Source organism: Hermetia illucens, chromosome 5, assembly GCF_905115235.1.
Source record: "Hermetia illucens chromosome 5, iHerIll2.2.curated.20191125, whole genome shotgun sequence".
Taxonomy (NCBI): domain Eukaryota; kingdom Metazoa; phylum Arthropoda; class Insecta; order Diptera; family Stratiomyidae; genus Hermetia; species Hermetia illucens.
Window position 1 is genome coordinate 101,592,177 of NC_051853.1, and position 17,149 is coordinate 101,609,325.

General features: G+C 44.7%; 1 protein-coding gene across 2 annotated transcripts in view; it reads right to left on the reverse strand.

Moving 5' to 3' along the window:
- Positions 1-10,891, reverse strand: part of LOC119657104 — a 126,535-nt gene extending 115,644 nt beyond the window's left edge. The window contains exon 1 of one of the 2 annotated variants that reach the window (XM_038063860.1): positions 10,151-10,891. In XM_038063860.1, the coding sequence (XP_037919788.1) occupies positions 10,151-10,312 (162 nt within the window). In that variant the 5' untranslated portion in view covers positions 10,313-10,891. The remainder of the gene's footprint in view (positions 1-10,150) is intronic. The other variant, XM_038063861.1, reaches the window with a different exon arrangement.
- Between the last annotated feature and the right edge of the window lie 6,258 nt (positions 10,892-17,149).

Genomic DNA, 17,149 nt, shown 5'->3' on the forward strand with positions numbered 1-17,149 from the left:
CTTGGTTTATGCATATGTGCAATGGGGGCTAGAAAGAATTTTATATGGCATTCGATATTCTAATCAAATATGAAAACGGGGATGTATGCAATGTCTTGAATGTAATTGCTCAAAAAATTCTAAATGCGTCTAGGTAATGCATTCTCTAACTCCATGCGTTATTATTGAGCACAGTTTGTTTATTTCTCATTGTTGGAAGCAGAATCAGACGATAATCAGTTCCAGCCTTTGTTACAAAGTGTCTCTTCCCAAAATGCATGATTTATTTCCCACAGAGTTAAGATTTGCACTCTTCGATAGGTTGAATTAGTATAAAGGATCACCATTCGTTATCATTGACACTTTCGACCAGATGTGAAGCGGCTACTTTATAATATTGGCATAACTCGATTGCTTCAGCGTCAGTTTCTCGGGTTCGAATCCAGATGATATCACAGAAATTTAAATTTCAATCTGTTCGTGTCCACGCTGCTGTAGTTTTATAGCTTGCACAGGATTGACGTTGATGATAACAGGTTGCAAGCATAATGAAACAAGTGGAATAATAATCATAAGTGGAAGAAATAATGTGGTCATATCGGTTGAGCAAATGGTTTCTCCAGATCCATAAATATAATATAATATAAAGAGAGCGATGGTTCTCAGGATGTTCTCCATGAGTAACCGCATATCGTGTATTGCATCAATAGTTCGACGTTTGGTTGTCAGGTATGTGAGCAAAATCGCGAACACAGTTGTCCAGAATGCAGTCAAAAATCTTCATGGTATGAAACAGCAACCGACACGGAAAGTAAGTTGAACATTCAACTGGACTCTCTCTTTCCATTTCCATATTAGAAAGGTCGTGCTTGCTTGCCAGTTGGATATTTTACTTTCATCAACGATCCAGTGGAAGGACTCACTGAGCCACAGTGCTGCGCCTCCGCTCTTCAATTTCCACACTTCAGGTGAAATGTTTTCAATTCCTATGGCTTTCCCAAATTCATTCGTTTGATTGCTTTCTTGACTTCTGTGGCATTCACAGGTGGTATTGCTCGAAATTTCTGGTTGTCCAGGATAAGGATCTATTCGAAATATCGCCATCATCTGTCCATCCCAGCTCACCAGTTGGTTAGCAAGGTAACGTTCTTATATTATACTTAAGTACTTGCGGATCATCTTTCGACGGGTCAACCCCTACACTCGTGTCCTTTTATCGTAAACGCCTTTGTAATGGATAGTTCCGGTCACAGCGACTGTTTTATTTGCTTCCGATTTTCCATTATTGCAAAGTTGCCAATTGGCCAGTTTTTAACCAATGAAGAACTTGTGAGAGAAGCGTTTCTTCTCGCGGATCTCCAAAGTCAAGTGCCTAATTTAATGAACCGCTTAAGAGGGCTGAATAGGCCACTTAGTTGTTCCCATTTGCAGCTTGATTCTACGGTTCTTCGACATTCGTAATGGTCGGCAATCGGATAATTGAGATCGCTTCTTTTCTCACGAAATTGCCACCATTTAATTCACGGCGGGCCAGTGTGTTCCTTGTGTTGTTTCATCGGTGTTGACTCGCAGGATAACAGGCCGATGCTGAAGTGCAAATGTCTCAAAGAGAACGACTTTGAGTTAATAAGTGTTAAAATGCCGTCATCTTATGAGGATATAATCGATTAGCGTTCGACCTCGACTACTATAAAGGGATCTTGAAAATCCTCAGAGAGCAGGGTTTAGGCTACCAAGGTACAGTAGTTAATAGCCATTTTTTCTTAGTTTGCGTCCTCTCTTTTAACCCCGCACCGTTGAGTTTCTATTAGAGCACAAATATCAATGCATCTCTTCCGAAGTGCTCTTGCGAGTTCTTCCGCCCTCTCAGTGAGAGTGAGGCATCCACCTAAGTCGACTCAATAGGGCTGACCACGTAGAAACGTAGAATCTAAACAGGAACAGGACTCCCAAAGCGGTTTAAACGATTCAGCAATCGAGACATGTACTTGACCAAGGAATGACGACGCCCAAATAAAGGTCAAAGAGAAGAAATGTCCCAATTATAAATTCCTTACTAATAATAATATAAAAATAAGCGCGTTGAATGTGTTCGCTATCCCTTCACTGCATATGCATTCGGAATATTGGAAAACGTCCAGCGGCGGATACGGACAACAATGTTCAAATTCCGAATGCATCATCCAAACGCGGATGAACCTGCCTCGTGACATCGGAGTTAGGGGCGTGGTTGACGTCGCGGCAAAGCATCATCACCAAGTCGCGCTCGTTTTTACAGCAAAGAGCAGGCACTGTCGGCTGACTCCACCTAAGTTGAAGGATCCATCTTTCAATCCCCTGAGTGGGGGAAGTCGGACCAAGACCGGATCGATGAATGAAAGTCGAAGGCAATGCGCGGTAAATACGTCAATTGTCTTTGGCAGCCATTTGTCGAACAGATGGCTGTGTACTGGGGAGCTCTTTGCTGAGACGGAGGGGTTCATGTGTGCCATTCTGGACGGCGTGGTCGCCACCCGAGCTTATAAAAAGCTCATCATGAAAGAACGGGTGGAGAACGACCAGTGCAGAATGTGTAGTTCGGCGTTAGAGACGTTGGACCATCTCATTTCTGGCTGTACTCTTATGGCACCGGTGCAATAGATCACCAGGTTATCCATCAAAACCTTGCATACAATCATGGGCTGATCACGGGAACATTTCCGGTTTACGATATGAGCCGCAAGCAGTACTTGATAGCTCTGCTTACAGCATGTATTGGGACCGGCAAGTTCTGACTGATCGCCATATTCTACATAACAAGCCTGTTGACAAGACGGGTCGCTCCCGCGCTATATATACCCCCGGGGTATATACGGGTCGCTCCGCGTATATAATTGATGTTGCTATCCCCCATAATAGCAACATCGAACGGAAATGTGTGGAGAAGAAAGTGAATTATGAGCCGCTGGCTCGAGAAATCAAAGAAATTTGGCGCCTCGAGCGGGTGGTTGTAGTTCCCATAATATTGTCTACTCCACTACAGGTATTGTACCTAAATCTCTCACGGCTTCCCTTGATGTCCTGGGACTTTCACACAGTCTGGCTCCAAACCATGAAGAAGTACACCATTCTGCATATGTGCTCGATGTTGCGGGGAGTTCTCCACGGATTCTCCCATTAACCTTCCACTACCAGCACCCCTTTAGTTTTTAAGTAGGTAAGATCGTCCGAGCCTAAATGCTTGGCACTTAGTGCTAATATTAGGTAAAATCCGAAATCGTTGACGGAACAATCCATATTAGATCAGGGCCTTGAAGTGTGTTAGAGCACTTCACTCAAGACCGTAACGGTACACTACAAGATTACAGTACCCTATAGGAGGCAGTGTGGTCAGTATTGCGCTCGCCCGAGATTATTACCCTAATTTGATTAAGATACTCATTCACAGGTGAGTCGATTGATATTCGACGTCAAATCGCGATACAAATTCCACTGCGACCAGTGAAATTTGAACCGCGACCTTTCGTATGACAGCTTTGCGCTCTCACTACGCAACTATCCGGACATATAAGCTCCTTGCGGATAAAAATATGCTGCCTAATTGCGATTTTATACGAGATCGCTCTCGCGTCTATCCTATTTGCTTTTTTCATGGACTCTGTTAAAAGATCCAACGTCCAGCGCCCTATGCACTACTCCATGCCAGGTTTGTCCAGAACTGCGAAACTACTGACGCAATACACGCTGCGCTTGTCTCTGTCGGTGTTCTTGAAGGAAGCGCCCTCTCACCACTCCTTTTTGTTCTTGTTATGGACACTGTTTCACGGGACACCCAACGTCCAGCGCCCTATACACTGCTTTGTGTAGATGATATTTAAAATTATCTCGAGCAACTTATCCAAATCTTGCTGGGATTGAATGGGTTCAAATACACAGGGTAAAGTTTTTGATCACCTTTAACTCGGCAAAGGCCAGTGAAGATCTTTGTCCATGTCTGGATCAAGTCGACTCCTACCCCCCAGTGATAGTCCAGGATAACTATTAGACAACCATTGTGGTGAAGAAACGTGAGCGACCTCCCAGCGGACACTAACACAGAGACCACTGAACCTGGTAAGAGGTATAAATTGTTCCAACTCATATGTATGTAACAAAACAATGGAATATATACCCCAGGTGGCAGGCCAGTTTTACTGGAGTTCGAGGGTTATAAGATCACTACCTTCGATCAAAAACGTAACCCAAATAACAAAAAATGTGACTAAAACAAAAGGAAGAAAAACCTAAAACTATAAAACCACCTAGTAAAGAAGGGAAAACAACTCAGGAAATGGAAAATGATGAACTACGCGAAAAGCTCAACAAGCTAGAGGAACTTTCACTACAGAAGGAAAACGAAATCCTCAAGAAAACAACTCAGGCTAGTTCACTCCCAGTGAAGTGCTGCAGCGCTTCTGTAAATGAACCAATGAAGGATACCATACAGATGAAGAATTGGACATGGAGCATTTGAAAAAAGAAAGGAAAACTCGTCACCGAAAATAACAAAGTCCCGCGAAAAGCGATAAAGTGAAAAATCTAACGAAGTTGAAAGTGAAACTTCCTCCGCCGAAAGTTATGATGAAGGAGTACTCAATAATTGCTACTCAATTACAAAAGCTGTGAAATAGCGAAAGAATTACAGAAGCTAAGACATAAATTGCCGCTGCCGCCAACGTTGGCTGCTCCCAAAAAAAGACAAACTGAGCCACGCAAAACCAACCCAACGCCTCTTATTAGATCCAAGCAAATGAAATACTCGCAGGTAATAAGGCATGGTGCACTAACCGAAAAAAATACGATGGTAATCAAATACTGAAAACTATTTCAGAAAGACTTGAGATTTTAAATAGAAGATATGACGTTGTTGTTTGTTAAGTTTTCTATTTAAAATAGTAAACAAACAACTTTTTGACAAAGTTAAGGAGTAAAACATAAAGAGACAAAAATGCAACAAGAAAACCAAATGACAAATGTTCTGAAAATCATAACGTGGAATGCAAATGGACTGCAGCACACCCCTTTCAACGAGCCAGAAGGTGAACTACAAGACACCACGAAAAAAAAAAATGGAAGATGAAGAAAAGCATCTTGTGGCTATTAGTGTATCACTCACTATTTAACAAAGTTGTGAAGGTGTAAACAATGGATTGCTGTCCTATCATTACTTTTGAATGGTTACTCCCAAGACGATATTTATAACGCTGATGGAACGGCTTTGTTTTACAAATGCCTCCCGAATGCTACCTTTGCCTTAAAAAATGAAGATTGTCACCCTCAGCAAAGAGCGTGTTACTTTACTATTATGTGCTAATGTGACTGGTACGAACAAAATTCCCCTGCTCGTCATTGGCGAATCGAAATCACCAAGGTGTTTTAAAGGGACAACAATCCTCCTCATCAACTATAAATGCAACAAGAAAGCTTGGATGGCATAGGAACTTTTCATCAAATGGATAAAGGGCCGCAACCGATCAATGAAAGTCCAGAAGCAGAAAATCATGTTGTTCATAGACAATTGCTCGGCACACACCAATTTACCAGAACTACAGTATGTCAAAATTTTGTTTCCTGCAACTCCAACCTTTGGACCAAGGTATTACACAAGATTTGAAGCTTTTATACAGGAAAGCGGTAGTAAACTACATCCCAAGAAACTAGAGGGTACATTGGAACTACTAGGAGTGTCATGAAGGTATGACGACGTGACAGCCACCACAATTTCAAATTGCTTCAAAAAGTCCGGTTTCTTCAACATTCATGGTCAGTTTACAGTCGAGGATTCGACTATCGAATCTAGAGAGGAAACAGTGTCGGAAAGAGAGTGTCAATTTCGACAGTGAAGTTTTAGTAACTAGGGATAAAACAGATTCTAACCACAACGAAGACTCCGAAGAGGAAGATGCTGGCACTGATAAACCAGTTGCACCAGCACAGAAGCCCAGAACGCATTAGCGACTTTGCAGCGTTTCTTTGAATGTTCTTTGAATGACTCAACAGCATTCGATACTCTTTACACTATTGACAGATTTGTCGCCACAACGTCGATTGAAAAGCAGAAGGAAGTTACCGATTTTTTCTAAGTTATGTAATTGATTGATTTTTAAGTAATGGTTCTACATATCTAATTAAATATACATAAATACAAATAAAACCACTTCGTTTTTTAACGTAGAACTTCCTTAAAAGAAAATTGGGAGATAAAAAGTTGGGTATAAAAAACCTATGTTTTCTTAAGCCTCCATATAAAAAATAACACGCGCCCCGTCAGCAGAGCGCACACTGAGCTGCTCAATTATGGTACGGGACTCTATCTTAAGAAAAGGAGCTGCGAGATTGGAGAAGATGGAAGGAGAATGACAACGGACTCTAATATTAAGGTTCTACAGAATCATTCGTTTGGCATCATAGAAGATTTGGGGTTTGATACTTCGGACATTGCCTTTCAACAGGACACCAGGACCACCAAATGGCTGCAGGCGTGCGGAAGAAAAACTTTAAACTCGCCGCTCCAATATCCGCACTTAACCCCACTGAATACTTCTGTAGTATGAGGAACGCACTGACCGATTAACAACCAACCAAGCTAAATACACGATCCACAAAGCGGCTTATGGAACCCTCGGTATCACCAAGCCGAGTAAGCGCTTCATCAGCGAAGATATCTAGCTTTAGAATTTAGAATGATATTGAAATAAAGATCCATGAAAAGAAACGCCTTTACTCCAAGTTTCTCAACGATAAAACGCTCGCCAATTGGCAAATTTACAAGAATGCCAGTTGGGAAGCGAAGAAAGCGATTACTGTCACCCGAGCGATCCATTACAGATCTTTACGATAAACTGGACACTCGGGATGACAAGAGAGATCCGTATCCACTTGTTAACACCCAAAACGCAGGGCATCGAATACTTCTGTTACGTTACTGACAAGAAAGGTACTTTGCTTACCGCGAGGGATAGATGGCGAGAATATTTCCAGCAGATTTCAACTGAAGAATTTGCCCATCCTCCACTTCCACAAGCTTGCCGACACTTTAAGCCATTCCAGGAGTATACTGGTACCGTGGGAACCGGAATAGCCCTTGAATTCTCATGTTTCAGGAGAAATACCGGAGCACGTGAATTCGACTCGGTTGTTTGCTGTTGACCCTCCGCCTTGTGGGAGCTTCATGGGGGTTGTTGGTTACGTTTCAGCGAACAAAAGAATTTCGGGCCTCAAACGTGGTGTTGCAATTCAACACGGACGCCGTATTCGACAGTTCGCTAGAAATTTAGGTAGGTCTTGCTTTCAATAGTATGAATAAACTGAGCCGTGCACTCAGTATAACTGGTACCGTTGTGCTTGTCTCAGCCGGGCTCTGATTGTGGCCACAAAATCAATCCGTGTTCACGTTAAACCCATAGAGACATGTCAGCGCCACTAAAGTCGAACAAGTTACAAAACAAATGAAATTGTGGAAAGCAACAGGGTCTGATGACATCGCATTTGAGCTCTGGAAAACGAATAGCTGGGACCCAATACTGTGGCTCAGTGAATTCTCGAATTGGGTTATTGGTACTGGCAACAAAGTACCACAGTTCCAATATCGAAAAAAAAGGTAGATTAGCGGAATGTTCAAATTATTGAATAAAATTTTTCGGGAAATCGTTCAAAGAACTGTGAATCAAGCCCGGTTTGTAAGGAATTGCGGAACTACTGAAGCAATGCATACTGCGCGATTACTCATGAAAAAAACACCGTGAGAAACATCGCCCTCTTTACATTGCATTTCCGGATCTGGAGAAATCATTTGACCTACGACAACACCTAGTGCCAGAAGAATTCGTGCGTTGGGTTTAATTGCTCTATAACCATCCGAAAAGCAAAGTGTTGCGGATATAGCAAACCGCTTCGCGGCTCTGTCGGTGCTCATTAGGAAAGCGCCCTCTTGCCATTCCGTTTTGTCAGGGACATGCAACGTCTAGCGCCTTTACATATTGCTTTATGCAGATGATGTTTTCTTAACGTTTGATAGCAAAAATCAACTAGAGTAACTTGTCCACCTCAGACCTCAGATTGAATCTGAATAAAACTGATTTTTTGACCACATGGCGAGTCCTGTTGCCCTCTATGGTTCTCAGTGTTGGTCGACTATGAAAGATAAGGAACTACGTTTGGTGGTGATGGAGACGAAGATGTTGGGTTGGACTAGTGTCGTGACAGGTCTTGATAACATCTGAAATGAGGATATCCACGATCGATATGGAGTTATACCGAACGTGTTGAAATTGCGAAATTGTGGTGTCTTGGATGGTATGGTCATATAATTTTCGCTAGCGGGAATTCACTCGCGAAGTCTGGTCTGAACATTGAAGTCGATGTAAACGACCAAAAGGTCGGCCGAAACAACGACTAAAGAAAACTAAACGAAAAAGAAAGAAGTATACGTAGTAACTCATAGGAAGTTGTTGATGACGATCGTTATTTATGCAGGATTGATACTGCCAAATTCAGAAAAAGGTGAATGGTAAATATTACGTTAGAAACAAAAGCCAAACAGAGAAGAGACAATATTGGAAAATACATCGAAGAAAAGACATTGAGGTATGAAGACATCAAATGCTAAAATCTTCGGGATGACTTTCAGAATATCCACTTAGTATTCACCTATAAAAAAAAATCGGAAGGCCCCTTGAAATAGTCTATCTCCTATTGTTTAAATTATATCGGACTTTCGAACAGTCCATTATCTTTAACCATCTTGTATCTTGAAAAAGGAGGAAGATTTTCAAATATCTCGTCATCGTTAAAACCCAGAAACTGATTGTTATCGCTACAATCACGAAGGACTCTCTGCCATCATTCATTCGAATACACAAGACTACTGTAAGCCCAAGGATGCAATTTGAATTTAAAGCGACAACTACCGTGAGAACAGACCATTAATTCTGCGAAGTTCCATAACTGCATGTAAATTTTAATGCAAACAAACGGTTGCCACGGAAAATCGATTGTTCCCCGAGTGTCATGCAGACTAGACTTGCTTGAAAACAATTTACAGATCCTGTTTGCCTTGCACTCGTAATTACGTGTAAATCCCGCAACCCTCGTGTTACGTTACTACGGGCATGGCTTCTAGGTCCCGCGTATTCCTCTCATAATCAGATCCGCAAACACGACGTCCCAATCTACATTAATCCTACCTTTTCAACCCGAAAAAACACATTTGATAAATCTTCTATTTACAAACATGGCAAGTATTATCCTGCGGCCTTCCCTCCGCCGCGACCATCCCGCCAGCGGGAACTTATCTTTTCCCATCAGCTGAGCACAGAACCAGATTCAGTGGCGTTCCATTGTGTCCACGAGTCCAATGAAATTTCTTACTTTCTGCTTGACTACCAGAAAAATTTCTTCCGCTCGGTATCACCAAATTCCATTTGATCCCGAAATGCGACCCCATTCGACATAAGGAGCCGCTACCGTCTGCCTAGTAAAGCGAGAAAACGCAACGTAACAACTTTGGGAATACGACAACGGATGGACACAGTCGAACGGGCAAATAGTGAAAATTTTGATTTCCCTGGTGTCGTTAAATCATCCCCCGGCCTGCCGAGGCTTTGAAATGCCATTCCAATCCTACCCACCCCCACGGCTGCCTCGATGATAACATCCTCTTAACGAACTCAACCCTAAAAGTGGGGATCAAAGACAATTCCGCTCAACTGAGTTCGCAAAGCCTACGGGTCATACTCGTTCGGGTTGCCATCTGCCCGCTCTGCTGGCCCACCCCACTGGGAAGCGAAATCCTGACGTTGTATGTTGCGCACACAACACGCCAACCTTGACCGCCACCCAATCATCCTGCCGTGGAGGCCTCGGGTGGTGCGGATACTCTCCCCACCCACCCCGCGCCCGGCCGTGCTTAGCAAAAACAAGAAGGCTCCTCGGAATTGTCAGAATGTAGACCTTGCCAGCGGGCATCCCTTGGCATCGTGGCGGAACGGGAAGCGTCGACGAGAGCAACAAAATCTCAGAAAATGGAAAGCCTCAAAAGGATGAGCTCGTGCACGGCATCCTTTGGTGGAGTGGTGGTGGCTTTTGCGTCTTTGTCTGTCGGTTCTTTGTCGGGTCCTTTCACATGAATGTAATTCGTTCTTTGTGGTTTTACCTTTTCTAAGCATCCCTCGCGGCACTGCAGGACTCGCGTATAGGTCGGCTTGACCTTGCCGAAGAGGCCGCTGCCCGCGGTCGTGGCCGCATCTGCATGTAATCCAAGGGCGGCAAGGATAAGCGCCAAGGCCCACCAGGACGAGCGGGGTCGGGAGCGCATCGCGACTCGCCTGCACGCACTGCGATCGGGGCGGAACGCACTAGGCACGTGCAATTTGCAATACAGCCGCGATCACGCAACGACTCCAAGCACGCGAATATGTAAACACGCTCCCAACGCCTGAACCGCACGGGACCTCCCTCGCCGCACGCTAGCTATCACGTGTGAAACGATACGCACAGCACCGCGGCGACAATTCGCGATGCGTTTTCTCGGGTGTCGTCGATGGGCGTTTTCAATCGAGCACGAAGGTCAAGTACGAGCGGACGGACTAGTGGGGAGCACTACGGTGGGTGGTAGGCGGCGAATACGGAACCGCGGCGACAAGCTGCGATCGCTGGACGATTCTTACGCACTTCCCACTGATGGGATGGATTTGCGACACGAACTCACGGAAGTCAGAGCTCCGTTACTGTCATCTTCTTGCAAAATCACGCACTCGATGTCCTTGCACCAGTTCGGCCCTTGCAGCCTTTGATTTTTGGACACCTTCCTTCTGAAATCGCAAACGAACGAACGATACCCAAGCCACGAACCCTCACCGCACGAGCGTCTGCAAAGAACTAAAATCCATTCGCAGTCCAATACGATAGGCGACTGGTTGTTGCGATTCTGCCCGCTCTCTGTAGCGTCTCTGGCGCGAGCTGTCCAGTCGTCTTCTTTCGGCAGGAAGGAAAAAGTCGGGCTGGGCTGCAGCCCGGGGTTTGCTGTGATGTGGAAAAGGATGGAAAAGCAGCAGCGAAGAGACTGGCTTTGCAGACACGGCTCGCCTACTCTTATGCGTGTGCTATTGTGAAGAGAGCAAATTTTCTCTTTAACTGCAGAAAGTTTCCCCGCATTGTGCAGACTCGATACCATCTCCGTATGTTGACGCTGGAGTTGCGTGGACCTTCAGGAGTTTGATGTTTGCTCCTTTCCAGGATATTCATGGCGTGGGGAAAAAGGGAAATGGTGAACTGCGGGAAAGGATTTCCTGCAGTTCTTCTGTTACTGACCTGTTACTGCCACTGTTGGAGATCGGATTCGCTGGGAAAATCGCAGATGATTCTGCGGATTTCACAGGGTTAGCAGGGATGCGATGTCCACCTCCTGCTTCGCCTTCATTATCCTTTGTTTGAGGTTGCACTGTTCTGTGCTATTTGGCATAAGAATTATAATTGATGTATGTATATCTGTACATTTGCATACCCACACACAGTTCATCCGAAATTCAAAATATCGGAATACTTTATGGTTCTATGTTTACGTAGGCCCCATGTGGGGATATTGAGGATTGATTGCAAATTCATGGAGACAAACTGACTTCATTCCTATAAAAACTTTCCGCAAAATACACTCAATTAACACTGGATGGATCGAAATTCGTTTAGTGCAGGACAATCCTTGCATGGCAGGTCGCAAATGTAAGACTCCCTTTTACTGAAGTTTGAACAATCTGAAGGATATGCAGAAAGTAAACAAATAATTGTCCATTGCGGTAACTATATTGCTTCTAGGTATTAACCAGGAAGAAAACTCTAGCGTCATACATTGGAAGTGGCTCCTGGGTAGCGTTGAAATTCTAACGTTACTGAAATTTAAACAAGCCGGGAAACTGGAAGGTAAACGCTTCAGGTATGAAAGGTTTTGTTTATTGTTTATGTAGGTTTTAGGTTTTTTTTATTGCATTAGATTAATTTTTGGACCTTTCTACTACAAATAATAGAAAATAACAAAACTTCATCAAATCTTAAAATATAATTAAGATACGTGTGTAGTTCGCTCGAGACAAGCTCCGATCCGCACGCACCGTCAATGTGCAATAAAGATTTCAGGTTGGCAAAGTTCGTTCCGCGTCGGCAAAGTTCGTTCTGATGACATATTATGTCATTTGCAATTTGACGGCACTTCTCGTTTTCGACAGTTACTTTTGAATGTAATTAATTTGAATGAATTCGTTTTGAGAAGTGCGGAAGGCACTATTTACGTTGCAAGTGCAAATTACTAATGTCACTTGCATTAGTTCCGGAGCTTCCATTCATAAAAATTGAGTTTATACCGCTAATGCATGCCAAAGAGTGCAATAGGGGCCCCAAACGCATTTTGAGCGAAGGAAAGGAGAGATGGGGCAATCGAAATATTTTTTTTCTTTGGGAAGTAGGGTGCTTTCAGGCACAGATTGTTGAACTCCCGCGTCGTCGGACTACCAACGAAACACTTCCCTGTCATCAAGGAACTTGCCTGGAACTGTTTGACACGGACTAACCCTCTCTCTCTCTCAAGTTAGAGAATTCCATTCACCAACCAGAGGACGGGAGTTGTTAGCTCAGGGAGCCCCTTGCCACCCGGTCCCTCCGCTTGACGTGTTCAATCTTTTTCGCAATAAGAAGAGCCCGAACATAATGCGCAACACGATTCCATCTGCCAGCGCTCCTTACCAGCTCTCCGACAGTGTTGTCTGGAGAGAACTCCCCTGTGTCTGCATAAAGCTGTTGACACAAGCCATCCCACATTTCACAAGAGAAAAAGGTGTGTTCAGCGTCGTACGCCACTCCATTGCAGAACACTCAATCAGTAGATGGTACCGTCCCAATCTTGTGCAGGTAAGACTGAGAACCTCCATGCCCATTTAAAAGTTGGGTAAATCTCACCGTGCGTTCGGTTCAACCACGTATCTAAATTTTCGATGCATTTCATCTACCTCTTGGCTTATTTAGGCAATAGAGTTTCCACACGGTAAGACTGCATTGACGTTCTTAAGATATCGCCCTTTGCGGCTCTTTATAGTTTTATGCTCCTTGGCAAAGAAGGAAACGGAGATTACTCCCGCGATCACCATCACGGCCGTTTGGGAAAGGAAGACTCCACTCGCAAAGCTCCCCGCCTCTGCACTTGAGCAAGGCGCTTACAATGCACTTCCTTGTCAAGGGCATCACCTCCCATAAGAAGATAGCGCCCCCAAAATTCACCGTTAGCCAACTCAAGGCCGAGACTCCAGCTGCAGCCCTGTCCGCTGCTGCTTTGATTTTGATGAAGATGACTACTTCGGTTTTTTTTGTCAAGATGACTACTTCGATTTTTTCCAGCGCAATGCTGAAACCATGCCCAGTCATCCATCCGTGCGCTGGGCAGCAAGTACTGCAACGTCGTCTGCATAACCGACCAGGCGTGACTCTTCGGACATATCGAGTCTCAACAAACTATCGTAGAAAGCGTTCCAGATGTCCGGCCCTAGGATGGATCCCTGTGCTACTCCTGATGTGATTTCCATCCTCCTCTGGCCCTGTAGGGTCTCATAGAGCAGAAGCGGTCTTACAGATAATCAAGAGATAGCTTGGCACGTGGAATGAGCTTTCGAATGTGCCTAGCATATCTGTTCATCATAGGAATTGAAGGCATTTCTGGCATCAAGCGTTATCCGTCGAGATTGGCGGCTGTGTGCCTTGGCTTGCTGAATCGCATCCACGCGCTCCATGACAGTATCCACCGTGGATTTCCCAGTTCTGCACCTGAATTGCCTTGGGGATAAGTCTCAGGCAGTGAGGATCGCTTCAACGAATCCACTCTTGATGAGTTTATCGAGCACTTTCCCAGCTGTGTCAAGCATACACAGCGGTCGGTACGTAGACGGCAGCTCCGGGTCTCCTTTCCCTTGCTGATCAGCGCAAGTCTCGCTACCTTCCAGCGATAGGGAAAACTTTCCCTCCTTCAAGCAAGCGTCGAATGCCCCGAGCAGCAAGTCTGGCCGTTGGCGGAGCACCAGTTTGTAAACTATACTATGGGATACCATCAGGACCTGCCTAGTTCTTGTTTTTCACGGTGAGAACCGCTTCCTCGAACTCTCTCATTGTGAAAAGAGGGCAATCCTCAACACTTTCCGCGCTATTAACATCAACCCGTATCCCCCCCCCCCTCAATCATTGCAGGGTCGCACAGGATTTGCTTGCGCAGGCGACGGAGATTACCATCATAAGTGAACCCTACAGAAACCTTGACGGTGGTGTATGGGTCGCATATTCGGTGTAGCAGCGATAGGGGGGGGGGGGGGGGGGGACGTCAAGCTATACAATATAGCATGGGTCAAGCAGCTAGTAGTTTTGTGTGGGAAAAGATAAGCGGTACATTCGTATACGTATATGTAAGACGATCTTGTTCGCGACGCGAGGGACGAGGTCCCGAGGTGATAGCCGGTCACTGCTTTAATACGTGGGGCAGCAAAGAGACTAACGCAGGGGTTTATTAGAAGGATTCGCACAGTTGGATATAGTTTTGGCCAACGAAGGTGATGCAAACGTCTATCGGGCAGGTGGAGTTGTTTCAATTGTAGATCTGGCACTTAACATGTCGAGGCAAGTTAGCGAGGACTTCACGTGCAGCGACCACCTTTCAACTAAAAACGGTGGCAAAAGGCAGTAGACCAGCACCTCAGAAGCCGAAATCCAAAAGAACAGCAGTATGGTCTGCAAAAGCGATGGATGGACAAACTTCCATGGAGACGTGGCTAGATCAGCGTAGCAAAGAGGGCACCTCCACGGATAGAGCCTTCCATGCACACCGTTCCCTACGAGATAGTCATTTCCCACTAGAAGACAAAATTATTGCTGGAATTGTGAACTGGCTAGCCTTCGATGGGTTCGCCACTGAGGCAGACGAACGGCTCAGAGGGTAATAGGTAGGATCGATCAAGGACATAAATCCGTGGGGTAGTGCCTATAAAATCATGGCACGATGATTCAGAGGCCGTTTGTATCCGTAGACCACCTTCCCTATCCTCTTGTTAAAACTAATCCAAAGTTCATTGCCCCACTTGGAGACGGGGGGGGGGGTACTGACACCTTCCAGGGGTCCTTGAAAATGGCGCCAATTCTACCAGTCACCAGGAAGAAGCTGCAGGAGATCTGCAGTCAAATACGTGACAGCTAAGCCCCGAGTCTGGACGGCATACCAAACAAGGCCTCCAAGCTTGCTGTCAAATGTGGACCGGATATGTTCGCGGAGTGGCTCGAAGCGTGTATGTCCGAAGGTATCTTTGCTGCATCATGGAAGCGGCAAAAGCTGATGTTGCTGCCTAAGACTAGTTAACGTCCAGGGAAAGTCTCTGGCGACGATTGGTATTCCCATTTATCTCGCTGCTATTGATAGAGCCGACGCTCTGATATAATACCGATGATGGACCCAAGGAGTACATTGTTTTCGCGAGTGTCCCACGTGGCTCTGTGCTGGACCCACTACTGTGGGACTTCATGTACAATAATGTACTTAACCTTCCGGTGATGTACTTAACCGATATATTCAACCTTCCGGTTCTGCTGGTATGTTATCCGGACCACATTATACTGGTTGAGGTCGCAAAAGCAGATGGTGAGTTATACTCAAGCCTCTAAGCCCTGCAAGAGAAATTATGTCGATATTAGAGCTGGGAATCATATTACCACTTAGAAACCAGCCATAAAATATTTGGGAGTGATAATAGACGGAAAACTCATTTTTCAGCTGCATACTTGCGAAAATCATCCTCCACGGGTACGGTTCTCGCAAGGATGATTCCGAACGTAAGAGGGCCACGGCACACCTGCAGGGGGCTCATAGCCAGGGTAGTGAGTTCTACCTTGCTGTATGTAGTCACTACCTGAGGAAGAGCGCTGCATATTTTAGGCAATGTTCAGTGCGGTCTACAAAAGGACAGACTTCAAGACCGTTTCAGATGATGCAGCGTCTGTCATCCCAGGAATGATGCCAATTGATAACCTCGCAGATGAAATGATGAACATACATGACATCAGGCCCATCTTTCCTTTATCGCAGGCGAAAAGGTGAAAAGGAGAGATCCTGAAGCCGATGGCAACAGTGATGGAGGAACTTAGGAACCTAGAGGAAACGGCCGGATGAATCGCAATTATCTTATCTTATCTACTTTAGGAACCATAGAAATATGTTCTGAATAAGTGGTGAAAATTTCACAGAATCTCGTTGTATTGGTTCAACGAAAACGCGCTTAAAATTGTTTCAACATTCTCTTTGAAGCACCTATTAAGCCAAATAACAACCATGCAAAGAACCCACAGAAGAGAAATCTCTCGCAAGTTTTGAATAACGAATGACAATTGAAAAAAATAGTTGCTCCCACCTGATTACGACTAATCAGTTGTTAGTCGATCATTACAATTAATAACTTCATCAATTATTAGTTGAATAATAAGCTAAATAACAAATTAGTTAGCTACTAGAAAACATTGTCTCCTAGAGCGTACTGTAGTGTACCGTTATGGTCTTGAATGAAGTACTGTAACACACTTTAAGGCCCTGATCCAACATGGATTGTTGCGCCAACGATTATTATTATTATGATACCTATTTAACACTGGAATTTTCGAACGACTCGGAATATCGAAAAATCATTTAGCCCAAATATTCTATACTATGCATATCTAGATACCATTGATGCCCCAAAAAAATCGATGCCTAGGATCCGACGCAGGGGATCACCTCTTAGGTTAGAGATAAAGCTTCTGAGCACTCTAACTCTAGTGCGCCATTGTACTCGATACCCCCGCCTAACGAAATATCCCAGATTTCTTTATATATCGCAGGATTTTCGTTAGTGGATGCGATGCTGCCCACTATAGCTGGGGCACGTAGGCACCAAGCACCTGATGACTGATGCGTCCATAGACGGGACATTCACATAGAAAATGTTTCGTGGCTTCAGCTGTTTCTTGCATATACGTGGCAGTGTATCACGGATGTCTGCAGTACCTTTCTTTGGTTCTGATAGAAAAAGTTTAGTGTGTCTTACAGGCATATTCCCAGTTCTTGACAGGAGCACCAGTCAATGCTACTAGCACTGCAACTGCTGAT